The 26,857-nt window shown below is 37.2% G+C and overlaps 1 protein-coding gene across 3 annotated transcripts in view; it reads left to right on the forward strand.

Moving 5' to 3' along the window:
• The first annotated feature begins 1,381 nt into the window (after positions 1-1,381).
• otu (ovarian tumor) overlaps positions 1,382-26,857 on the forward strand; it is a 54,337-nt gene continuing 28,861 nt past the window's right edge. Inside the window, exons 1-11 of one of the 3 annotated variants that reach the window (XM_067783748.1) lie at positions 1,382-1,650; positions 2,149-2,403; positions 13,855-13,952; positions 14,021-14,175; positions 14,240-14,623; positions 14,721-14,857; positions 15,161-15,289; positions 16,106-17,312; positions 17,372-17,451; positions 19,469-20,068; positions 20,128-20,733. In XM_067783748.1, the coding sequence (XP_067639849.1) occupies positions 2,188-2,403; positions 13,855-13,952; positions 14,021-14,175; positions 14,240-14,623; positions 14,721-14,857; positions 15,161-15,289; positions 16,106-17,312; positions 17,372-17,451; positions 19,469-20,068; positions 20,128-20,733 (3,612 nt within the window). In that variant the 5' untranslated portion in view covers positions 1,382-1,650; positions 2,149-2,187. The remainder of the gene's footprint in view (positions 1,651-2,148; positions 2,404-13,854; positions 13,953-14,020; positions 14,176-14,239; positions 14,624-14,720; positions 14,858-15,160; positions 15,290-16,105; positions 17,313-17,371; positions 17,452-19,468; positions 20,069-20,127; positions 20,734-26,857) is intronic. The other 2 variants (XM_067783749.1, XM_067783750.1) reach the window with 2 other exon arrangements.

Here is a 26,857-nt window from a genome sequence, read left to right on the forward strand (position 1 = left end):
CGAGATAATGGTCCGAGTCGATGTTAGGTCCTCGGGTCGTGCGCACATCTAAAACACTGGAGGCATGCCGTCCGTCTATCACAAGGTGATCGACCTGATTGCGAATATTTCGGTCAGGAGACAGCCATGTAGCTTGATTTATCTTTTTATGCATGAACCTCGTGCTGGATATGACCATGTTTCGAGCACCGACAAAGTCAATCAGCCTCAGTCCGTTAGGAGAAGTTTCATTGTGTAGGCTGAACTTTCCGACTGTAGGGCCAAAAACACCTTCTTTGCCCATCCTGGCATTAAAGTCGCCAAGCATAAAATGTGTCTTTCACCTCATCGTCTTTCTCCTCTGTCGGCGCATGGGCACAGATGAAAGATATATTAAAACATTTTGCTTTAATTCGGATTGGGGCGAGACGCTCGTCCACAGGCGTGAACGCCAGCACTTGGCGACAAGTTACATCTAAGTATAATGCGTATTGAAATTTAGTTGTACAAATTTTATGCGCAGCAATTTCAGTGTATTTAAAATTTGACGCTTAGCAATAGGGCTGTGAACTGCATCCGGATTTTTCAACAATCCGGATAAACCGGATATCCGAATAACCGGATAGCTAAGCAAATAATCCGGCTATCGTAAATGGAAAGTCCGCATATCCGTATGTCCGGATACTTGAATATAAAAGTTGAATATCTGCATATCAGAATTGAACAAAGCAAACATCGAAAAATTATTCCCAAAATATGTTTGTAGATTATTAAATTAATGTCAAAAATTAAAAAGCTACAATTTTACAAAGCGTCAATATAAACTAATAAGTGCTAAAATGGTCAGAAATATTTCGGATAATTTCCAGAAAAATGGAAATAAGAGTGCCATTTGTTTATATTGGGAAAAACGCTACAAAACAAAGCATCGACATCAAGTCTATGGAGCCACTAGCGGGTTTTCCATCTTCTAGATAATGGTGTGGGCGCATCTTTTCTCTCTAAATCTGCGCCAGAATATAAACCGATGAATAAAATAAATAATAAAAAAATAATGATATATAAATCCGGATATCCGGATAGTCTCACAAACGAATATTAACCGGATATCCATGCTGTCGGGATTTTATCCGTATCAACGGATATCCGTATGAATATCCAGATTTTCGAATATGCGGATAGTCGCAGCCTTACTTAGCAATCCATATAAAGTCTAAGCGTAAACGTCAATAGATGTAAAAAAAAAAACCACTAATATGAGCGACTTTTAAATCGCAGTGATGCATAACCGATAATAAAAAATCAATCATCACTATTCGTATGCCGCACCTTTTTATCGCGGGCAGCAGCAACCCTGGCAAAAAGTACCGTTTTTTAAGAATTCTTTTTTCGAATTTGAATCTTCCTTGTTTTGCATTTTGTTTGTGAATTTTATCGCGACTCGTTTTTTCAACAAGCAGCAAGGATAAAAGCCAATATCGTTGTTTAAATTATTTTAAAGTTATATTTTAATAAATATTAAACAAATAAATAAAAAGTGCAGCAAGTGTAGTGCCAATTTGTGATTGTGTTTTTTTTTTTTTGATTCCGGCGCTTTCGTTGGTTTACAATTTTAATGTCCGAAAGTTGTTGAAATTTACAGCTTTTGCCTTCTACAAAGTTTTAAGAAAGGTTAGTGCAAGAAAAACGTCCATGTTAAAAGTTATTAATTGTGTTACTTATTTTCGCTTGCTTTATTCAAAGTATATTTAAATGAGCAAATAAGATAGTAATACAAACTGTACTATTAAAATTGTTCAGTAAAACAAAAAATGCAAGCAAATATATAACTGTAATTTAAGCTTTGAATAACATCTTATGTGGACGACTGACGTGTAGAGGATATAGCGAAGTGTACAGTTGCGTGCATTGAACTTTCCTTATTATTTCTATATGCACTAAGATAAACTGTTGAGGAATGTACTTTTGTATGTATTTTATATTTGCTTCAAATTTTCTATTTATTGCAACAAATGCGCTATAGAGTACTAAGCAGAAATTTGAGGTTATGCGAGGTTGTTGCGTCAAATATGTTGCATTCCCAGTGATGACCATATTCATTTACAAAACTGAATAGATTGCAAATTTACGTATTTCCAATGCAATTAAAAGTATTTTCTTAAATTCCAGATAAAACCACGGCTACTTTTGTGAAATAAGTGTATAAGCATGCAACGTCAATTTACATCTGGCAGTCGCCAAGCGCCTGATCCTTTTGACCAATTTCTCGAGGAGAATAATTTTTATCGTAAACACACTGCACGTGATGCTTCCTGTTTGTTTCGTGTTATATCAGAACAAATGTATGATACGCAGTTACATCATTTAGCAATACGCAAAAAATGCGTACGTTACATGCGCAAACATCGTGACTTCTTTGCGCCGGTAAGATAATAATCTTTATAATGCGATACTTTGATTATGGTAAAGGTTCCAACAGCCAATAGTTCCCTACTCCAGAAAGATTTTTTTTACCCTTCCACCAATTAGCCACTGGGGCGAGGATGTCTGAGTCAAGGGTTTTGTTCTGCCAAAAAAAATAAAATAAATGTAAGGCGCGATAACCTCCGAAGAGATCTAAGGCCGAGCTTCTCTTCCAATTTGCGTCGTGCTCCTCTTGATTTTTCCCTACAAATTGGCCGGACGGGACCTACATTTTTTATGCCGACTCCGAACGGCATCTGCAAGGCAGATGAGTTTTCACTGAGAGCTTTTCATGGCAGAAATACAATCGGAGCGCTTGCCAGACACTGCCGAAACATTTATTTAATATTTATGACATTACAACATTTACAATAACAGACCCTTGTTTTTTAAACTTGCGGTTCTAATTTATTTTTCGTTATATGAACAGTTTGTCATATTAAGGATATAAGTAGTCATGAATTTGTTTCCAATTGGGTCCATGGGTTCTACGCGTCCCCGACGGTAATACAATAAAGATTTAATGGTGAGCGGTATGAGCTCAACATAGTCCGGCGAAATAAAATACAGCGGTTATTCTAGCAAGGTCGTGTAATGCTAATGAAAGGTGATGCGCATGATAAAAAAGTATTCTTATCGGAACACGCGCAAAACAAAAAAAAAAAAGTAGAGGAGAAGCGGTCCCATTGTGCTACTAAATTTTCGTATTTGAGGTGCATGCTCTTCGCTCTGTATGGAAACATTTCGAATATACATAATCAGACCAATTCTAAATATTCTCGCGGAATTTTGTTCTCGTTGATTTTTTTATTCCCGCGGAAAAATTCCTCCAATTCTGTTCACCTTGGGAGAACAATAATTGGGGAATAGGAATTTTGAATTTTCGAAGTCTGCTGTTTTGTCAATTGAAATTTCGTTGCACATTTCTTATTTTGTTTAAAAAATTGAAAAGTTTAATTATTTTTGCGAATTTGTTTGAAATTATGAAACAAAATATAAACAATGCACAGTATTGCATTTCATGTGGTATTCACTGAAATGAGTAATGAATTGGTGCCACAGCAAGATCAATAGAGGAGCATAATAAGAAGAAGACGGCCGCATAACACAAATCTGCCGGAGTTGCCTGCTTTCATCCAGCAAAGTTATTTTCTGGCGGCCAAGTTGAGTTGAATTCGCCTTCGTCATATGCCAAAATCTATTTAAGCCTTATTAAAAAATCCTTGCGCAATTTCTGGACTGCTGCATCAAATATGTATACCAAGAGCTCTACCGTTGCTTATGATATACTTTTCGACTTAAAATAAAGAATATTGTGGTTGTAGTTGTTGTTGTGTTAACAGTGAGAATATAGTGGTAGAATGTACATACATATTTTAGCACAAATTTGTACAAATAAGTGTTCTTTCTTAAAATAACCAATTTCCTTTAACTATTTTGATGTATTCCCTTTAATTTAACTAGTGAAAAAACTCCTATGAAATGGCAGAGAAATCTCCCTCACATTCATAATACCTACTTTTCTCCCATAACCGGTTTCGGCTTTTTCGAATAATCAGCCAAATTCTAAACAAAAATTCCGTGCGTGTTTTTTATCTTCTCCCATTCTTCGTATTCTAAATAAAAATTCCTTGTGAGTTTTTTCACTTCTCCCTTTCCTCCTATTCTGAACAATGTTCGAAAAAGGGGAAACTGGTTATGGGAGAAAAGTATGTAGGTATTATGAATGTGAGTGATAGCGAGATTTCTCTGCACTTGGTATATTTGATGCAGCCATCCAGACATTGCGCAAGCATTTTTTAAGGCTTAAATAGATTTTGGCATATGACGAAAGAAGAATTCAACTCGACTTGGCCGCCAGAACATTGCTTTGCTGAATGGAAGCAGGCATCTCCGGCGGATTAGTGTTATCCCGCCATTGTTGTTGGGGCGATAAGGTTGCTCGCCGAAGGCTTTGGGAAGTGTTATCGATGTGATGGTCCTTTGCCGGATACAGATCCGGTACGCTCCGGTAACACAGCTAGCCCTACCATCTCGGGAACGATTTATATGGCCACAATTAACCTTCAGGCCATCCCTCCCTCCCCACCCGCAAGTTCCATGAGGAGCTAGAGGTCGCCAGAACTTCGTCTATTAGTGAAACTCGTATTCTTCTCATGCTCCTCTGTTGATGTTGTCGCACCAATTCATTACTCATTTCAGCAAAGAGTTTTTACAAATAAAAACTCTTTGATTTCAGTAAATACCGATTGAAATTCAATACTGTGTATTGTTTATATTTTATTTCTTAATTTCAAACAAATTTGCAACAATAATTTAACTTAAATATTTTAAACAAAATAAGAAATGCGCAACGAAATTTCAATTGACAAAACAGCTGACTTCGAAAATTCGAAATTCCTATTCCCCAATTATTGTTCTCCCTAGGAGAAAAGAATTGGAGGTATTTTTCCGCGGGAATAAAAACATCCGCGAGAACAAAATTCCGAGGGAATATTTAGAATTGGGCTGAATTTATTTCTGGGCAAAATTTAGTAACTAACACCTTCGATCAAAACGGGTGGTTCAATGAGGTGTTTTAGAAGGTTCGTCGTGGCCATATCAAACTGTTCAAAACTTTCTGACTGGAACCTTTATGGTGCTAGTTTAAATGAGTAGGGGAAACGTTTATTTTTATTTTCTATTATTTTTTTACAAATCAATTTTTATTCCAAAGCCATATAAGTTTGGTTCTAAAAATTGATCATATATTTAAGGAGTTGAAGCATTTTATTCACAGGCAGAAAAATTACAAAACAAATTTGTATACAAATAAATTTACCGGATAAATAGGCACTGCCTTAATATTAACAAACTATTCACAGTACAAATAAATAAACAAACTTCCGATTAGATAGATTTGAGGACTTTCAGGCCCATTGCTGTCGGAACTGGAACCAATAAATATTTGTGTCATTGGTTGATAAGCTTTTTCATTGATATTTAATAAACCTCATTAAATTATAAAACAAACCTTATTTTAATTCATGACTCAAATATTCACCTGTTTCAAGTCCAATTCCTACTGAACATACAGAACTGCCCAGAAGTTTAAAGTTTGTTGCGTGACTTAAAATATAGCCAGAAGACATTTGTTAGTGATTTTGGGTGCGAGTATAATTTTAACTAATTTTTCCAAAAGGAGCGTATTGATGTTTTTTTTACATCTCATCAGGGAGTTTGGTTTATAATAATAAAACATAAACGAAAGACGAACATTGAAAATTTATTAACATTTTAAGCATTGGCATTTCTTAACTTCAGTCATATCCTGTTGTTGTAGCAGTGCTTCGCCCCATCCAATAGACGCGATCGATCCCAAGACAGCCGATTCTATGTACTGGAGCGACTCGGGATTTTTCCCGACCGAGGGCTGTCATTTCAGTGTAACCCCATTTAATTTGTTGCGTCCTTGGTCGCACCTATTGGATGGGGCGTAGCACTGCTACAACAACAACAACATCACAAATTGTCATCATCGTTAGAGAGTCCAAGGAAACTTGCAGTTTCAACAGGGGTGGACCATGATGAGGGAGGTGTTAGAAGCGTTGGTTTCACATTACAATTGAAGAAATGGTTGTTGTCAAGTGGGGACACATTGCAAGCAGGACATACTTTTTATATATCGGCGTGGATTCTGGATAGTTGAGCTAGAGTTATCGCTTGAATACTCACTAAATTGTGACATTTATGAGGATGTCCATAGTTATTGCTGACTGCTGGGCCTTGGCTGATCCCCCTATTCCCCTGGTTATTCGCAGGGATGCTCCCTTAATTGGACCCTAGGAATACATTTTCCTGTTCGAATATGTGGTTGCGAGATCGGCGTTAATAACTACTCATCCATTTTCCATAATATCAAGGTATGACGACTGTGGAGGTCAGCTTGGACGTCTGGGTTTTTATTAGAACGCGCCCTTTGCTCGTTTTTCTTGTTGTCTTATGAGTTTGGTCTTGTTTTCCTGCTGAGCCATTTATTGAAACGTCGTGGTAAACTCTGAATATAATAACATGGTTTCACTTCAAACCTTACTCAAGAATACTCAATAAACTCAAGAATACTCCCCATCAGGGAGAGAAATGAAATGCTGACCAAACAGTTCCTTTTGAATACCCAGAAACCTGGGCATCCCAACAGACATGATGAACCAGCACCGCCTAGGGGCTTAAGGAGTCATCTCCGTAAACATTTTGAGGAAAAGCGGCACCTGAGAACCCAGCCGTATGAAGCGAAAAAACACAAGCAAGTCTTGATGAACTCCATAAACAGGGGTCGGACCTTCATGCCGGGAATTGCCCGGTGAATCCAGTACTTAACGAAAATTATCCAAAACTCGCGGAAGAGGAACGCATACTCCCCAGGGAAACGCGTGTCACTCTTGCTCAACTTCGTTCTGGATACTGTAACAGGTTAAACTCGTACCTATCTAGAATCAACCCCGACATACAAAATGTATGCCCCGCTTGCCATGTGTCCCCACATGACACCAACCATCTCTTCAATTGTAATGTGGAACCAACGCCTCTAACACCCCTTTCCTTATGGTCCACCCCTGTTGAAACGGCAAGTTTCCTTGGACTCCCGTTAGAGGATATTGATGACAATTTGTGATCGGTCGCGGCTATCAGGTGGGGCGAGCATTGTTACAACAACAACAACACTTCAAAACTTGGTGTATTATAAAGCGTTCCGCACACTCAATACTAATTAAGTAATTTGTGGGAATCATACCTAAACTACTATAGTTCTATAGCTATGGTTTGCCATTTTAAAAATGTTCTAAAGAAAGCCATGTGGAAGGATTTTCGCTTTGATTTCGTCTCACGAAATATATACTTTTCACATGATTACCGATCAGTAAGTGAGTTTCAAAAATTTAACGTTTTATTCACATATACTAAGCACAGGGCAATAGAATTTTTAATTAAATTATACTGTGATTTTCGAATATTGTTTCTGTGGATCTCCAAGTGGGATAAAGAAACAGAACTAACGTCACAATGGGCTGGGTAATGGTTAACATAACGTGTCATAAAACCTTTAGGCTGGGCGTCAGGGTTGTTAAACGGTTATACTATAAAAAACGTTATTAGTCTAGCTTTCTCAGACAGGTATTCAACCAATTAACTTGGGGGTGTAGGGTTATATTTATATTCAACTTTAAATGTACCTACTTTAAATAAATTGAATTTTTTTGTTCTTGTTAATTTTTATTTTTCAATTGTAAAATATTGTCTTTCAAAAATTTTCATTTGGTTGAAATATTTAAAAACGTTTTGTAACATACTTTTAGGAGCGGTTAAATAAAAATATTTTATAAAAATAAATAGCGCTTATTATTAAATAGTGATTTATATATTAAATACCAAATTGGCGATCTAGCCAGCCAAACATAAAAACTGTCCTTCAAAAACAACGAATCAAATTTTAATTCTTGTATGCTGTATGAAATAATAACGCCACCAGTTGATGTTCAGCAAAAATCGATTTATTCTCTTCCTAGTTATATATTATGCGAGTGGAAACCATATTGATTTCCGAAAACGATACCATAGTTCTGTTTACTATATCCAACTTATTACGTTTTTATCAGCAAATTCTTAAACAAATTGTTAAAGGTTAATTGATTTACAAAAGACCAGTGAAGAGATTTATTTAAATTCACTTTCAAATAAAGTGCGTAACATCTTGCAACGTCCAGCTCTAACTCGCTAAAAGTTTTGTAATTCGTACCTTTAAACTAGTGTGAAGTGTCTTCACTACCCGAAGAATTATCTGAAAAACAAGTTGAAAATATATACCAAATATATCGTGAACATCACAAGAGCTCTCTCTAACGCGTATTTGACGTAGACGTGGTGGTCCAAAAACTAGATTCACTTCTATAAAATTAGTTTATTTTCAACTGCACGACGTCGTCTTCGTCGTATTTTTGGATTGTCATTATTTCAGACGTTACCGCTGCATCATTAACATCAGCCTTTCAATCAAACATTGCAAGAGCAACAACAACAAAAGCTACAAATACAAAACAATTAAAGCCATTGCACAATACACTGTCTAATTTCATCAATCAATTTTAAAGCCATTGCACAATACATTGTCCAATTTCATCAATCAATTTTAAAGCCATTGCACAATACATTGTCTAAATTCATCAATCAATTTTAAAACCATTGCGACAAATATTTGGTGAGCTGTATCTAGTATTAATATTATTTATATGTATCTGTATATGTATCAAAATAGATTAATAATTTGGGTTTTGTAAACGCTCCTTTCCGGACATTTTTATTTCTTCCTAATATATAATTTTTGTAGTTATTTCTATTAACAATGTTTCATTCACCATCAAATAATATACGTACATCTACACCACGAAATCAAGTAAACGATTCACTTATTGATTTGGATAATGAAAATTATCAAAATGATTTACCAAATCCATATGTGAATCAAAATAATGAAATTTTTGCTACATCGGTAAAACTTCCCCAATTTTGGACTAATTGCCCTGAAGCATGGTTCATCCAAGCTGGAATGCAATTTAGTCGAAAGAACATTACTCAGGAAGGGACAAAATATGAATATGTCATAACTGCACTTCCACAGGATGTAATTATGACAATTCTTGATTTTATTCAAAATCCTCCTGAAAATGACAAATTTTCTGCATTAAAGAAAATTTTAATTGAACGGCACTCATTAAGTGAGAATGCCAAATTAGATCGAGTGTTATCCGATTCAGAAATGGGAGATCGTAAACCTCCTGAGTTTTATCGGTCTCTAGTGCTACTCTCTGGAAACAATTTTAGCAAAGAAATTCTTAAAAAGCTTTGGATAAGGAAGTTGCCCAAAAATTTAAGTATTATTCTTACTAGTTCGAATTTGAATGAAATAAGTGAAATAGTTAAATTAGCCGTTATATTTGGGAAGTTTATAATAAAAATGAAATAGCCTCAGTTAGTAATTTTCCAAATTCTAAAAGCGAAAATGCAATTATTTCAAATTTGGTTCAAACAACTAACATGATGTGCAAAAATTTTGAAAAATTGTCATTAGAGATCAGTGAAATTAAAAATCAGATGAGTCAAAATTATTCAAGGTCCCGATCTTTTAGTAGGAATCGTTTTAGAAGTCCTAGATATCGATCAAAGTCTCGTGACAACCCAAATTGGCTCTGTAGGTATCATTATAAGTTTGGTAATCAGGCTTTGAAGTGCGAACAACCATGCGCTTTTAAAAATAATAGTTCGTCAAACTAAAGTTATCCGTTGTTACGGCGACAAACAACGGACATTTAGACACCTTTACACGTCGCTTATTTATTTTTGATAAAACAAACAAACTTTATTTTTTAATAGATAGTGGAGCAGAAATTTCAGTGCTTCCGGTTTCAAAATCTTCAAGTTCGAAAAAGTCATCAGATATTATTTTAACTGCAGCTAACGGTTCAACGATTTCGACATACGGTAAAAAACTTTTAAATATTAATTTAGGACTGCGTCGCGAATTTCCGTTCACGTTTTTAATAGCGGATATAGCTAAACCAATTATCGGTGCTGATTTTTTGTGTAAATATGGTCTCTTAGTTGATGTTAAACGCAAATGCTTAGTAGATCCGATAACAAGTCTTTCAGTTAACACAATTTCATGTGTTTGTAATGTTTCGCTACCAAAAGTTTTCGCTGTTGATAACAAATTTACAAAGTTACTAAAAGAATTTCCTTCTTTATTTTCTGAACCAGATTATTCACAACCAGTTAGACATACAACAGTTCACAGATTAGTCACTGAAGGAAATTTGCCATTTTCTAAACCAAGACGTTTAGACCCCATTAAATTCAAAGTAGCTAAAACTGAATTCGATTTTTTAGTAAAGACAGGGATATGTAGACCTTCTAATTCAGCAGTAGCATCTCCTTTACATCTTGTACCCAAGAAGGAGTTAAATGACTGGCGTCCTTGTGGAGATTTTAGAAGATTAAATGTCGTAACAGGTCCTGATCGTTATCCTTTGCCCCATGTTCATGACTTCAACATGAATCTAAGAAATAAGAAAATATTTTCAAAATTAGATTTGGTAAGAGCTTATCACCAAATTCCAATGGCAGAAGAGGATATCTATAAAACTGCAATCACTACGCCTTTTGGCATGTTTGAATTTGTACGAATGCCTTTCGGGCTTAGGAACTCCGCGCAAACTTTTCAACGATTTATTAATGAAGTAGTTAATGATTTAGACTTTGTTTTTACATATATTGATGATCTCTTAGTGGCAAGCGAAAATGAGGAACAACATTTCAAAGATTTTCGCGTACTATTTCAGCGCCTAACGGAGTACGGTTTAAATATAAAACCAAGTAAATGTACTTTTGGCGTAACAAATGTTGACTTTTTAGGACATAATATTTCTGAAACGGGAATTAAACCCTCAGAAGAAAAAGTTTTAGCCATTCGAAATTTTGATCGTCCAAAATCTATTAAGCAGGCATACAAATTTATTGGTATGGTTAATTATTACCATCGATATATACCAAAATTAGCAGAGTTTACGACAGTTATCTATGATTTAATTAATAGAACAAATAAGAAGCGAGACAAGATTTTAATTTGGGACGATACATCTAATAAAGCTTTCGAATGCATTAAAGAAAAGTTTGCATCTGCGATATTGTTAAATCATTTTAACAAAGATGCAAAACTTTCTTTAAATGTAGATGCATCCAATACGGCAATAGGTGGTGTCATACATCAAACGTTTAATAATAAGTCAGAACCACTTGCATTCTTTTCAAAGAAATTGTCTCCATCCGAAATTAAATATAGTGCATTTGATAGGGAACTATTAGCTATGTATTTGAACATTAAACATTTTCGTTACCTTCTAGAAGGACGTGAATTTACAGTTTTCACAGATCACAAGCCTCTTGTATTTGCTTTAAATTCAAAAACAGAACGCAGTCCAAGACAGACTAGACATATGGAATTCATTGCTCAGTTTACGAATGACATTAGGTATATTAAAGGACAAGAAAATGTTGTAGCTGATACATTATCTCGTGCGTTTGAAGTAGAAGCGATTAATAATTCGGACATTAATTTAAAAATTTTACAAAGTGAACAACAACAAGACAGTGAATTAAGCAAACTTACCTCAGAGCAAACATTTTTAAATTTGAAACTAATAAAAATTCCTGTTCTTAACTTTAATATATGGTGCGAAGTGTCAGGAGAAAATCCTAGGCCTTTCATTCCAAACAATTTAAGAAAAATAATATTTGATATGTTACATGGGATTTGACATCCTGGTAGTAGAGCTACACGTCGTTTGATAGTTAAGAAATATTTTTGGCCTAAAATGAATAAAGATATTAATACTTGGTCTAAAGAATGTATAAGTTGTCAAAAATCGAAAGTACATCGTCATACAAAATCTCCAGTTATGAAAATTCCAATTCCAAAATCTAGATTTGAACACATTCACTTAGATATTGTTGGACCCTTACCTGTTTCAAAAGGATATCGTTACATATTAACTATAATTGATAGATTGACACGTTGGCCAGAGGCATTCGCACTAAGAGATATTTCTGCAGTTACGGTTGTAAATAAATTTTTTAAAGAATATATTTCACGTTTTGGAGTTCCATTAGAAATAACAACAGATCAGGGATCTCAATTTACTTCAAACTTGTTTTCAGAATTAACGAAACTTCTTGGAAGTCATCAAATAACAACTTCTCCTTATCATCCCCAAGCTAATGGAATGATAGAACGTTTTCATAGACAGCTTAAATCTTCAATAATGGCTAGGAATGGATCCAGAGATTGATATGAAGTACTTATGGGTTTGCGATCGATTTTTAAAGAAGATATTTCAGCACCACCGGCTGAAATGGTTTATGGACAAAATTTAAGATTACCTGGTGAATTATTTGTTTCAACTACAGAGAATATAACTTCAACGGATGTTTTAAGTAGTTTGCGTGAACATTTTAAAAATTTTAAATCAAATTTGGAACATCATCAAAATTCTAGTGGTATTTTTGTTCCAAAAGATTTAAAAGATTGCCATTTTTTTTTTGTACGTGTAATAAACAAACATTCCTTGCAACATCCGTATGAAGGTCCTTATAGAGTTATTGAAAAAGATATTAAAAACTTTAAAATTGAAATAAACAATGAAATTACATTTATTCCTATTGATCGTTTAAAACCAGCAATGATTGATAAAATACAGATACCTAACACAAAAACAAAAAAGAAAGTTACTTTTAATTTATTTAACATTAAATCTCCGGAAGGGGGAGTATTGTAGGGTTATATTTATATTCAACTTTAAATGTACCTACTTTAAATAAATTGAATTTTTTTGTTCTTGTTAATTTTTATTTTTCAATTGTAAAATATTGTCTTTCAAAAATTTTCATTCGGTTGAAATATTTAAAAACGTTTTGTAACATACTTTTAGGAGCGGTTAAATAAAAATATTTTATAAAAATAAATAGTGCTTATTATTAAATAGTGATTTATATATTAAATACCACAGGGGGACCCGAAAAGGACGTATCCCTGCTAAATACTGTTGTTGTTGCTGTAGTGATAAGGTTACTCCCTGAAGGCTTTGGGGAGTGTTATCGATGTGATGGTCCTTTGCCGGATACAGATCCGGTACGCTCCGGTAACACAGCTCCATTAAGGTGCCATCCCTCCCTCCCATGAGGAACTTGGGGTCGCCAGAGCCTCGTCTGTTAGTGAAACGGGATTCGCCGCTCGAAGGTGAGGTTTACAATTGAGTTTGGAGAAGCTATATATTGCGCTGGCGACCTGAAAAGGTTGCGCTACACAACCCCCATTGAATCTGGTGTTTTAGTCGCCTCTTACGACAGGGTATATTCTAACCCCTTAACCCGCTAAATCCTACCAAAACCAGTGATTGGAGGGATGATGGATAGTAGAACATAAATAAGGCTAAAACTAATTACATTTTATCCATTTCTATTGGCATTTTTATGAAAACTTAGGGACTCATGTCACAGGACACGACTTAAGTTATGAACTTGAATTTTGGATTTTCGAGATTACTGTTTAAGCAGTTTATATCAAAATAATGAGATTTTTCATTTAAATGATCTGGAAAGTTTCTGGCTCTATTTCATAGAACATCATTTGGGCAATTCAAAAGAGTGTCGTATTCATATAAAACTTATAAGATTAGAGTTCTTTCCATGGTTTCCAATATAAAATTTGATTAAAACTTGCACAAACGGCAAATAGGAGACCTTGTGAATTGTCTTAATTGTAATTGGATTCTATCACACTTCTTTTTATTTAACAAATATACATTTAATTGAACAATATTTCAACAGCTCATCGAACGGGATTTGGATGACTATCTTGATGATATGTCAAAGCCAAAAACTTATGGGACTTTGATTGAACTGCAGGCAGTTGGTTATATGTTCCAGTAAGTTAGATCATACTTTCCCATTATTTTAACTATTTCTTTTAACATATGAACACGCATATTTCCAGACGAAATGTATTACTATTTGAGCCCTTCAATTTAGGGAACTTCTTTAGTACACGTTCATATTTCAATGATGTATTTCGTGTGTTTTATACGCCAGAAAGGCATTTTGATTCCGTTTTTACTTGCGACTACATCAAAGATGCGGCTATATGTCAAGGTATTTTAATTAATAACAAAAACTAAAGTGCATGTTATATTAATATATAATAATATTTTTATAGCAATTTGTTACGAAATTCTATACAAAGATTTGTACAAATTACCTGATGTAGCATTCGCTGTTGAACACATGCTACATTCACCGACCTTAGAATCTTCCGAGTATACTTCGGAAAACAATGAAAACGGTTATTGTACCCGTATGCAACTTGCTGATGGACGAAGCTTTAAATTTGATTTACCACAAGACACTAATTGTATTTTAGAGAATTATGAACTTTGTCATTTTCATTACACAAATTTCCCGCGTCTATCGGACGATTTGCAGCGTGAAATGAAGATACGTACGAATTGTGATGATTATGAGAAATCAGCTTTATGTAAAACTGCAGAATCCTTATTGCCACACAAGTATATATCGTGTGTGCGACAATTATTGCAAGAAGGTATACATATGTATTGTATAGAATAATTATTTGAATACCATTGATCATACTTATGAACTTTATTTTCATAATTATTAATTTTGCATACACGTTGTAGGTATTACACCATTTCCATATAAAGTGGCAAAGGCTTTGGACCCCAATATGTATCGTAATATCGAATTTGATGCTTGGAATGAACAGCGCAAAGAACAAAAACTACAAAATTGGTATAATGGTGATGCAAATTTTAAGGTATATACTATTTAGTTTTTAAGTGCGTGCGAATGCATGTTGTTTGCTTGTCAATAAATGAATGAACTAACAGTTTGCTCCTTCTATGTGTCTAACATAATGCATATATACATACAACCTATGTACGTAAAACAATTGATCAACGATTTTGTGCTTGTCAATTTTAACTCGTCATATATACATATATTTATTGTTGCTGTTGTGTCCTGTCTATCCATAATCCGCTTTTATGTTTGTGCTTGTGTAATTGTTTACCTGAAGTTGATACGCTGCCAGCAAACACGAGTTCATAAAATCTTCCAGGTGGGAGCCAAATGCCATGTGAAGCTATGTAAATCGGGGAATGATCTGTACACTTGTCATATACAAGAGATAGCAGTGGATAAAGGCTACTGCGTTGTTTTTATTGAACAATTAGGCGAAAAACGTCTGGTAAGATGTAGTAAAATGTTTGATGAAGTTAATGGGAAAAATAAGTTGTTACATTCTTCAATATTCGCACCTGTTTCATTTTTCATACATACTTTTTATTTGGTTTTCAAGATGTTCATATAAGCCGGTACTGTTAAATTAGAATCAATTAATTATTGCCAATAATTATTTCAATTGTTTTACGAAAGCGATAATTACTAATTAATTACCATTACAAAAAGAAAAATACCGTTACTGAAAAAAATCATAAGTAATCAATCATAACAGGTCGTGACTAAAACATAAGCTAACATAAATGGTTGTTAACTGAATTGCATATATTTTTTAGCTATCGCGCTGCTAAGTTATTCATTAAATATTTGTGTACCTTAATTGTTTCCTTCTTGTAGCGCTTTTATTTTATTTGTGTTAATGTTAGATGATAACTTTGTGTTTTTGTTGGAACCAATATTGTTCAAAAAAATTGCTTACAATTTTGTTTCAAATATTATCATTATTATTATATAATTAGGCTTCAAATAAATTTTAAAATTTAAATTTTAAAAATTTTAAATTTTCTTTGTTTCAAATACTATGGCTACTACAGTTTCCTGTATGATTGGACTAACTACAATACGAAGCATTGAACCATGGCTATTGTACGATTTTACAAAATTATATATCAACTTATTTTTTCCAACTACTGTATATGTAAATATGTATATTAATTTTTTTGAAGTTGTCCAAACTATTGGTTCAGTCATTAAAATGTATGCATGCATTTTGTTTGTGTATTATTAAAAATGACTGTGTTTCTCTAAATTTCAAAATTTACAGGTCCCGTACGAATCACTGACACCCTTGCCACCCGACCAATTTAAGCCATGGACATTACCCTATCGTTTTCAGCGCCATATGCAAAAATATAGCTCAGTGCGTCTTACCCGTCATTACAATTATCGTTTTAAACTGAATGGCCAGTTTAGTAATGCGCAGGATTACTGTTCTCCTATGATATCCAATGGCAAATCAACCGAATATTTAACTGATATAACAGATGATGATATCGATAAGAACGAAAAACAGCATTATATTACCACATCCGCCGCTGCTGCTCAACACCGAAATGGCTGCTATTATAAATTAAAACAATATACACATTTTGAAAATTTTCGTGCACACACTGTCGAATATTGTGCAATGCCATTGACTGTGGAGCATGCGCAACGTGATTTAGAAACGAAAAGTGGCAGCGTGAGGACGTCAACACCCTCTAATGAAAATAATAATTCAAATGCAGCATCACGTACAACTGCACCAGAGATGCGTATAAAAACAGAACCAAATGGACAACAACGCATGTGTGGTGGTAGTGGTGGAAGTGCTGGTAGTTTACCAGAAGAACTAATGGGAAACTATAATACAATAGAACACACGGCAGCTGGTATGGGTGCACCAGCTTTTATTTTACCAGACTTTCATTATATATATCCTGCACCACCGCAATATGGCGTCATGCCGGAGGAATGTTATTCATACGGTTATGATCCTGCCGCCATGCACCCACCAGCTGCAGCACTCATGCCGGCCGGTTATTATATGTATCCACCACCATGTGCACCGCCCACAGCTTTTGCACCAGCACCAAATAATATTTATATGCAAACAGCACCATCCTTACCACCACCTCTTATTACAGCTACAGCTCCACATCCAGTAGCTTCTCACCTTGCGGGAGGTCCATTTTATTCGCCTAATATGCCATATGGTGGTCTTACACCGACTGCCAACTCAATTGAAGTCGGTTCGCAGCAAAATAATTCACCGCACTCACAAATGCAACACGAAACTCCAACAAATCGTAATCGCAGTTGTACAAATAACACAAATACTCCGCTAACTGCTCGTATTAATTGGGACGCGAAGAAATCTGTAGATGCTAATGGCATAGATTTGCCTACGGATGTGGCAACTTTGCGTCATTTTTACAACTTAGGTTTAGAGTACCATTTTATGCATTTGAAGCGCGGTAAGAATGATGGGGGTTAGTTTGTTTTTTTTAATAATAGTTTATTGTTGTAATAATAATTTGCGATTTTACAGAGGCAAATGCAAGAGTCAACAGTGGTAAAGCGGCTTTGAAAGCCAACACTGGCAATACTAATGAAGACGTTGTGCAAGAAGTAAGTTAACTGAACAATTTTAATGATTTTTTTGGAATAATAAATACAGAGATAACCTCTAACACAATTTTTCTTGTAAGGGCTCGTTAGCCCAATAAGGCCCGCTTGCAGAACGCGAAGTTATCTTTTTAACGGGCATAGTCAATTTAAAAATTTATGAAAAACGAATGTGTTTAATCCGCATGTTAGGTTAACTTTGAGTTAAAAAGATAATTTGCCGCTTTGCAGGTGGGCCTAATAGGGCCAACACATACGATATTTGATGCAGCATCGTGCGATGACAGATGAGTAGATTGCATGTATTTGCATGGGGAGCGATAAATAGAGCGCCATCTTGCATGAAAAAGTAGCCAAAGTAGATTCGTTTAACACAATCTTTTGCATTTTGAGTAGATTACACTTATTTTTATGGAGAACGGTACATCGAGCGACACTAGCGCCATCTGACATGAAAAAGTAGCCATCTTTCAACGTTTGTTGCAAGCAAAGCATAGAAGAATTTTACACTTGATTTGGCAAAGGGTTATATAAATTATAATATATGCTTGCAAGATTTTTCTTGAATAGTCAGAATGTTCACAACAGTGCTTCGCGAAATTTTGTATGTGAATGGGCTAGGCGAAATAAACTTCAATTGCCATGTCCAAAGTTATCTTTATATTTACAATCTCAACATCTTGTGCGATTGTGACAATGTTCGCTTCTGCATCAAAACTGTTTAATATGAGAAAATTTATTGTGACTTGACCATAAGTTATAACATATTATATATATATTATGGTTAAAATTAGGACTGGATTTTTTTAGATAAAAATTTCCAAAGATAAATAAATATTAGAGTCCGACCACCGATGTTGACCTTTTTTCAGAGGCCGATGTTGATGCCGATTAATCGGCGAAGATGTAGGAGTTTGCCGATACCGATGCTGATTTATCACAAACCAAACCTACGAAAAAATAAAGCTCCTCATGGAACTTGGGGTGGGGAGGGAGGGATGGCCTTAAAGCTGAAGACATTGGTGCTTTATCGGTAACCTTTTAACAGCTGATTCGACCAACCTTATGAGAATCAATACAATCGATTATTGGTGCCGCCAAGGTCGTAACCGTATCGTAGCTAACCAATTGGGTTTTGGTTTACCGTCGTAACGATGAACAGCTGATTACGTTAGGGATACGACTACAGCGATAAGACATACGGCACCAATGACTCCCGCTTAAGGTTTAATGTGGCCATGTAAATCGTTCCCGAGTAAGTCGGGCTAGCACCTTAATGGAGCTGTGTTACCGAAGCATACCGGATCTGTATCCTTCAAAGGACCATCTCGATAACACTCCCCAAAGCCTTCGCAGCAACAACAACAACTACAGGAACAAGGAAAACGTTTCTGCTATATTGGAACATATTGTCTTCATTATTACTTCTCTTCTTTCAAAGCTGGGCGATGCAACGCCATTTTCCAAAATTATATTAAATTTCTATTTTGGTAAATTTTACCATATTTTTCTTTCATTATATTATAAATCTGGCATTTTTTCCATTTTTCGAAATTTTCGATGTCGAAAAAGTAGGTGCGATTATCGTCCGATTTCGCTCACTTTCAATACTGATTCCGGAGACATAGGGCTAAGCTTTTGGGCTCGAGTTGGCAAGAGCACTCCCACATTGAAACCCTCAAGCAAAGGGAGCTATTAGGCTTCATCAAGGAAGACGGCTTGGATGAAGTGCTGTGAAGGAGATAAGAGCACAATAGACCAATTGTCTTCAACAAGTGTATATATATCTATCTATGAACCATTACACACCAACGTTATCCGATTAAATTTATAAAACCTCCAGTACAAGTGTAGATGCGTTTAAAAGTTGTAGAACATGCGTATACCCAAACAAATAAGGCACATTTTAAAATAGGATCTTGTGTTTTTGTAGTAGCTCTTCGCCCCCAACCGATAGGTGATCCATTTAAAACAAGATAAATAAATCTGATTTAATAAAACAAGTCTCTAATATTTCAAGCCAAAACCTGATCCCAACAATAACTCCATGGCACACTTAAATGCGAATACACCAAAAGCACCTAATCAGAATACTCAGCAACAATCAACGCCATCAGCACATAATCACCTCACCAATAGTGGTAGTGGAAATAATAATGGTAATGTCAATAATGGTTCTGGCAAAGTTGGCCACAACATGCACAGACGTTATCCAGCACGCTATTTTAACAATAATAAAGATAAAGAGCGTCCAGTTTTCTTGCGTAATCAAAGTAACAACAACAACAATAATAATGTCCTAATGGCAAACACATCCACAAGTCATAATTTAAACAACCACCCCCAAGATTATAACAACAATTCTAGTGTTTCAAATAATGGCGGTAGTGGAAGCAAGTATACCAATGCTCTTAAAGCTAATAACTCTGCACAAACTAACTCGAATCGCAGTGCTACGCCTAATTCGACACATAGCCACGCTTCGCAACAAAATACTAAAGCCAACAGTGGCAGTGGTGCCAACACAAATGGAAACGCATCATCGCACGGAAATTATGATAATGTAACAAATGCTGTTGGAGAGCACAATACTAACGATTCCGGTAAAATGGTGAAGCAGGTGAGAGTGTAGTTTTGTTGGATTTGCATCATTATCAAGTGTTTTTTTGTTTTTCGTAGATTTCAATTCCTCTTTATCAAACGGGTCAGACTAATACCCTAATGACTGGATCTTCTTATAATCCCTATGGTGACTTCAATGGTGATCCATCTATGCCGTTGCTACCACCAACTTCAGCTGCAGGCAGCATTTATTTGCATATGCCAATGCCACCACCACACTCTTTTGGCATATACGCACCACCACCACCGCATCATAATGTCATGGGTTTGCATCCGACATCAACATCAACCACGTGCACGCCAATAGCCTTCCCGACACCGCCTAATGGCGGCCCATCACAGCATTATATTGCATCACCATCAGAGCCAGTGGTGAATATGGCTTTACAAGGACCCCCCAACGGGTTTTATGCAGCACCAGCTGAGTTCACCAACGCAGATATGGGAGGCGGCGGTACAACGCATGGCGGCGATGGAGCAATACAAATGCAATGTTTACCATATGCTACTGGTGCACCACCTCCACAAATGCCATTTTACTACGCAAATGGTGGAATCCCTATGAATGGTGTTGCAGCTGTACCGCATGCATCGCATATTTCAGGAGGAAATGGTTGCGGGAATGCGGGCATTTCAGCTGGACCTGGATCTATTGGAGCGCAAGTAAGTAAATTGTGTTTTATAAAACCTCGTAGGGTGCTTCATTGAAACTTGAGTGATTTGTAAATGTAAGTTTCCCACAATAGCTCGCATTAATCATCTAAGTATGTAAGTTCTAGGGAAAAGAAATTTTTTTCAAAATTTAGATTTCGACAAGAGTTTTTGACTGCTTTCACCAGTGTGTAGTTAAAATATTTCCTCTATTTTTCGGTAACCGTAGTGATTTTTTAAATCATTTGCAATACTTTTACAGTGCATGTGTTATGCAAATAAAGTAAATAGGAAATTCACAAGCTCTCCTATTTTGTTATTGTAGCGATAAAGACACTCCCTGAAGATTAATGATGGGAGTGTGATCGTTGTTGATAGTCCTTTGCCGGATATAAATTCGGTACGTTCCGGTAACAAGCACCATTAAAGTACAATGGGGTTCAAGGGGTTGATAAGCGCAATACAAAGATTTATAGCTTTAAGGCATCCGAAACCCAATTCTTAACCTCATCTACGCGAGGCGAGTCGTGTTACAAATATGAACGTATCATACACATATTTAGCAGGCGACGCTCTGGTGACCCCAAGTTCCTCATTTAACTAGGGGGTGGGGGCGTTATGTCCAAGAAGGTTTAATGTGGTCATATTAATCGTTCCCGAGATGGTCGGGCTGGTACAAATGCTGATTTGTTACCGGAACATACCGGATCTATATCCGGCAAAGGACCATGAACATCCATAACACTCCCCAAACCTTCGTTAATACAATAACAACAACAACAACAACAACATTAAAGTACAAGCCCGATAATCTCGCGAACGATTTAATATGATCACCTTGAATCTTCTAGGCCATCCCCCTCATATAAAATAATACAACTATGTATATCAAGTGTGCTAAGTTATTATAAAACTAATTATTCATTTATTTTTAAAAATTAAAAAGAGAATTACGTAGCAAAATACAAAACAACAATGAAAAAATGGTAAATAAAAAGATTAGTGGTTGCACAAATTTAGATCTTTTTATGCCTTTTACTGAGGCTCTACTAACCGATGTATTTAAATACGACATACAACTCTTATAGTGGTCAAAAGGCTTGTATTCAAAAAATATGGAGTAGATTTACAAGACCAAAAAAACTGAATTGCCAAAAAATATTTACTAAAAACTTTTCGTTTTTGAGATAAATATGGTGTTTAAAAATATCACAGTATTGTATACATTTGGAGGTTTTGATGAGTTTACCTCGCAAAACTCGGTAAAATGACAAAGTTCTAACGATTAAAGTTTTTACTAACTATTTAATTAAACAAACTTTAAATTTAAAGAAATGAATTGCCTTATATTATTGTTCAGATTTTTGTATCAGCAAGCACGTCCGATCAGGTTGGTACATCTCTGAAGGGTTGTATTGAACTCGTTGGTAATCGAAGTGCTGCCACAATACTCCCCGCTTAGACGAAACTACCGGTATCGTAAAGGAAAATTTACTTGCCTGCCACAACGCGTAGATTTCGTCGATGCAGGAGGCGGTGTCTCCATTCGATCATGTTCAGGAGGAACGTGGTTTGTCGTTGAGGTGGGGTCCGGTGTATCCGAAGGCTCTTCTGGCTGTGCAGTATCCCTTACCATAGGAATGGGCTCGGGTGTATTCGTCGATGTTTCCGTCTCATGAGTATGGCTTGAATTTTCATAGTCGTCGCTGGCTAAGAATGCGGGCTTTAGGCGATCAATGCTTATGTTGTTGTGTCGTCCTCGTATGAGGAGTTTGTAAAATTTTGGCGATCTCTTAATGACTCGGAAAGGTCCGTCGTACGGATGCGTTAGCGATGGGCGGATCGAGTCGGTCCGAACGAAAACGTGAGACGCAGAATGTAATGCGGGTGACACAAACACTTCGGGCGATGAATGGTGTGTTGTTGTTGTCGGACGGATTTTTTGCATTGATGACCGAAATTGCAATACCATATCCTGAGTTACTTGTTTCGTATTAGTAGTTTGGAAAAATTCGCCTGGTAGTCGTAACGATGAACCATAAACAAGCATAGCTGGGCTTGCGTGTATGTCGGGCTTGTAAGCTGCACGAAGGCCAAGTAGAATCGATGGCAAGTGATGCACCCACTTGTTCGGGTCGAGGCAAAGTATGGCAGCTTTAAAACTTCGATGCCATCTTTCAATAATGCCGTTGGACTGCGGGTGGTATGGTGTTGTGCGAAGGTCGTACTCATCAACTCGGTGAAAACAGCAGAATCGAACTGCCGACCACGATCTGAAGTGATTCTTGCTGGAACGCCAAATCGCGAAATCCAATGCGAAATGAGTGCTTTGGAGACCGACTCAGCGGACTTGTCTGGAATCGGTGCTGCTTCTGGCCAGCGAGTGAAGCGGTCAATCATTGTTAGGCAATAGCGTTGTCCTTCGCAAAGGGGGAACGGACCAACAATGTCAATGTTTACATGCGCAAAACGTTCTTGTGGCGGTACGTAGCTCGCTGGTGCAGATGTTGTGTGTCGATGGATTTTCGATCTTTGGCATGATTCGCAGTTTCGAACGAATATTGTTGTATCTTTCCTTATGCCTGGCCAAACAAACCTTTCAGTCATGAGATTGATGGTTGAGCGAATGCCTGGGTGCGATAAGCCGTGAATCTTCGCCAACAATGGCGTACGAAATTCGTGTGGTATGTAAGGGCGAATGTTCGATGTTGAGGTATCACATACGAGTTTCGCCGTGCTGTTAGGAATATCAAAATACTTTAGTTTAAGTGAATTACTATTCGTACCTGGTTCGTTAAGAAGCGTTTGTAAATGTAAATCAGCTTGCTGCGCTGCTGCAACCTTTACGTAGTCAATCTCCTGGCCGACTAATTGTATGCGTGAGAGCAGGTCTGCTGTGGAGTTTCCAGAGCCGAGTATGTGTCGCATGTCGGTCGTGACTTGGCCGATGAAGTCCAATTGCCTTACTCGACGAGGTGAAACTTTTTCTAGCTTTTGACGGAAAGCGTATACTAGCGGTCGATGATCGGTGACGATATGGCATTTGCGACCTTCAACCATGTGCCGGAAATGACACATACCTTGATATGCTGATGTGAGCTCGCGGTCGTTTGTACTATATTTGCGTTGTGAGTTCGTCAGTTTTTTTGAATAAAACCCGAGAGGTTGAAGTTCCCCGTCTACAATTTGATGTAATGCAGCTCCCACGGCTGTATCTGATGCATCAACATGGAGTGCTAATTCTGCGCTGGATGACGGATGAACTAACAGTGTCGCGTTTGCCAACTCGGATTTGCAACGATCAAACGCAGCTTCGGCTTCCTTGTTCCATTTAATAATGGTACGATCGTTTTTCTTATTGCCTGTAATGAGTTGTTGCAGATGTGACTGGTACTCAATGGCGTTGGGTAAAAACTTGCGATAGAAGTTTACCATTGCGATGAAACGTTTTAGCTCTTTTGCTACTGCCGGCTTGGGATAATCGCGAAAAACTACGATGCGCTCGGGTAGAGGACGGATGCCTTTCGCGTCGACGAGATGTCCCAAAAATTTGAGTTCTTTTTTACCAAATTCGCACTTTGAAACGTTTATTGCCAAATTATTATCCCGAAGGCGTTTGAATACTTCGCGTAAATCTTTTTTATGTTGGTCGAGCGACGAAGAACCGATGCAGATGTCATCGATGTAAGGGAATACGTAGTCGAGGCCACGCAAGACTTCATTTATCAACCTTTGGAAGGTCTGCGCGGCGTTGCAGAGGCCGAAGGTCATAAACTTAAATTCGAACATCCCGAATGGCGTAGTGATAGCGGTATTAGGTATATCATCCTCGTGAATCGGAACTTGGTGGAATGCACGTTGTAGGTCGATCTTCGAGAAAACTGTCTTGCCTCGTAAATTGCACATGAAATCGGTTAGAAATGGTAATGGGTTCCTGTCGGGTAACGTTTGAGCATTGAGCGCGCGATAGTCGCCGCAAGGCCTCCAAGTGCCATCATTCTTTCGCACCATATGTAGCGGGCTGGACCAGTTGCTACTGGAGGGTTGACAAATGCCTGCCTTTAGCAGGAAGTTGAATTCGTTACGTGCGGATACGAGCTTGTCGGGAGCAAGACGTCGTGGTCTAGAAAAGACTGGCTGACCTGTAGTCAAAATACGATGGACGACTGTTGATTTTGTTAAAGAACCGTGAGGTGCAAGCTTCGTGATTTGAGAAAATTCGGAGAGAAGATCAGCGAATGGGCCTGTTGTGTCGAACGTCTTAATCTCAGTAGCCTTACACAACGTTGGAGCAGTTACAGATGATTTTAATTTGGTTAATTGTCGATAAGCCTGTTGCGGCGCATATCGATTAGCAAATCATAAAATCGAATAAAGTCAGCGCCGATTATCGGCGTTGTTACGTCAGCGATAATAAAGGACCAGGGAAAATCTCGACGCAACCCAAAGTCCAGGCTAATTCGCCTTTCTCCAAAAACCTTGATGGCAGAACCATTTGCTGCGTACAATTTTGTGGCCGTTGGTCGGATGTCGTATAATTTTGAGGTTATGGGAAGCACGGATACATCACCACCAGTGTCAACGAGAAACTTTTTCCCGGTTTGTCGTTCGTGTACTTGTAGACGAAGTACGTTGCGTTCGATGACAGGACCTTCGTTGCATCCTGCCACGCGCTTTGGCGGTCAAGAAGATTCTGACGTTATTGATCGGGTGTGCTTGCCTGACGACAAGGACTACGACATTTTTTGACATTTCTACCATATTTTTGGTGATACCAACAGTCTTGGGAAGTTGATGATTTTCGTGAGGTATCAGTACGGTCGCGAGCCTTTGAATTGTGTCGAGTGTGTTCGCTTGCGGCTACGGGATCGTGAACGTATTGTGAGTTTGTCGAATTTCTTACCAAGCTCCATGACGACAGCACGCAATTCATCAATTTCGCTGGATGTTGCTGATTTGATACGATTTAGCTGATGCGGAGCGATCGCATCTACGATGGTGTCTGCTATTTTTGTGAATTCGGAAGCTAAACCAGAAGAGGCTGCAATTACTGGCTGTGCAAACTCAGGTAATCGCTTGATCCATAGACTTTTGAGAGCGGCATCGCCAAGAGTGTTGCCTGCGACGCGCCTCATCTCGAAGAAAAGCTCGGAAGGCTTTTTATCGCCAAGTGGTAATTCAGATAAGACACGATTAAGCCGCCGCTGTTCACTGTCCGTAAAATGCTCGATGATTTTTTGTTTGACAAAGTCGAATCTGTCGTTTTGTGGTAGCGCTGTGATAACGTCACCCAATTGGCTTAAAACATTGGGATCCAGAGCTGCTAGTATTGTTGCAGTTTTCTGCTTATCAGCAGTGATGCCCGAAGCTGTGAACCAAAATTCCATAGAGGTAAACCATGCCACTATGTTTCTGCTTGCCATTGGTGGAATTGGCAGGCGCGCGTATACTAATGCAACGGAATTCGCCGGAGCTGTCGTTTCTGACGCATTTTGTGTTTAAGCTGGTGCAATCGCCGTTGGTACACCATTTAACCCCATTTTGAATTACTTACGTTAATATGTAGTTAAAGATGTATTCTTGCGCTGCACGTGCTTGCCGATCACGTCGGGGTCACCAGTTTGGAGGTTTTGATGAGTTTACCTCGCAAAACTCGGTAAAATGACAAAGTTCTAACGATTAAAGTTTTTACTAACTTTATTTAATTAAACGAACTTTAAATTTAAAGAAATGAATTGTCTTATATTAATGTTCAGATTTTTGTATCAGCAAGCACGTCCGATCAGGTTGGTTGTTCGCAAGAAAAAGGGAAAATGAAAATTGCTAGGGATGGCAGATCGGAATTTTTTATTTTCCACTGGTACATCTCTGAAGGGTTGTATTGAACTCGTTGGTAATCGAAGTGCTGCCACATACATTTTTTATTTATATACATACTAGAAGACCCGGCAGACATTGTTCTGCCCTAAATCTGGCCTATCTGCATACATTTTAATAAGCTTTTTCCGTCTGACCCTGCCCTCCTCCCTCTTCACTTTGTCCTAACCTTTTATTCACTCCTCCCTCCGTCCTTTTCGCTTCATCTATCTCCATCTTCGTCTCATTCTATCTCTTTCTCAATCTCCTTCTCTCTTCT

Source organism: Eurosta solidaginis, chromosome 4, assembly GCF_040869045.1.
Source record: "Eurosta solidaginis isolate ZX-2024a chromosome 4, ASM4086904v1, whole genome shotgun sequence".
In the NCBI taxonomy this organism is placed as follows: domain Eukaryota; kingdom Metazoa; phylum Arthropoda; class Insecta; order Diptera; family Tephritidae; genus Eurosta; species Eurosta solidaginis.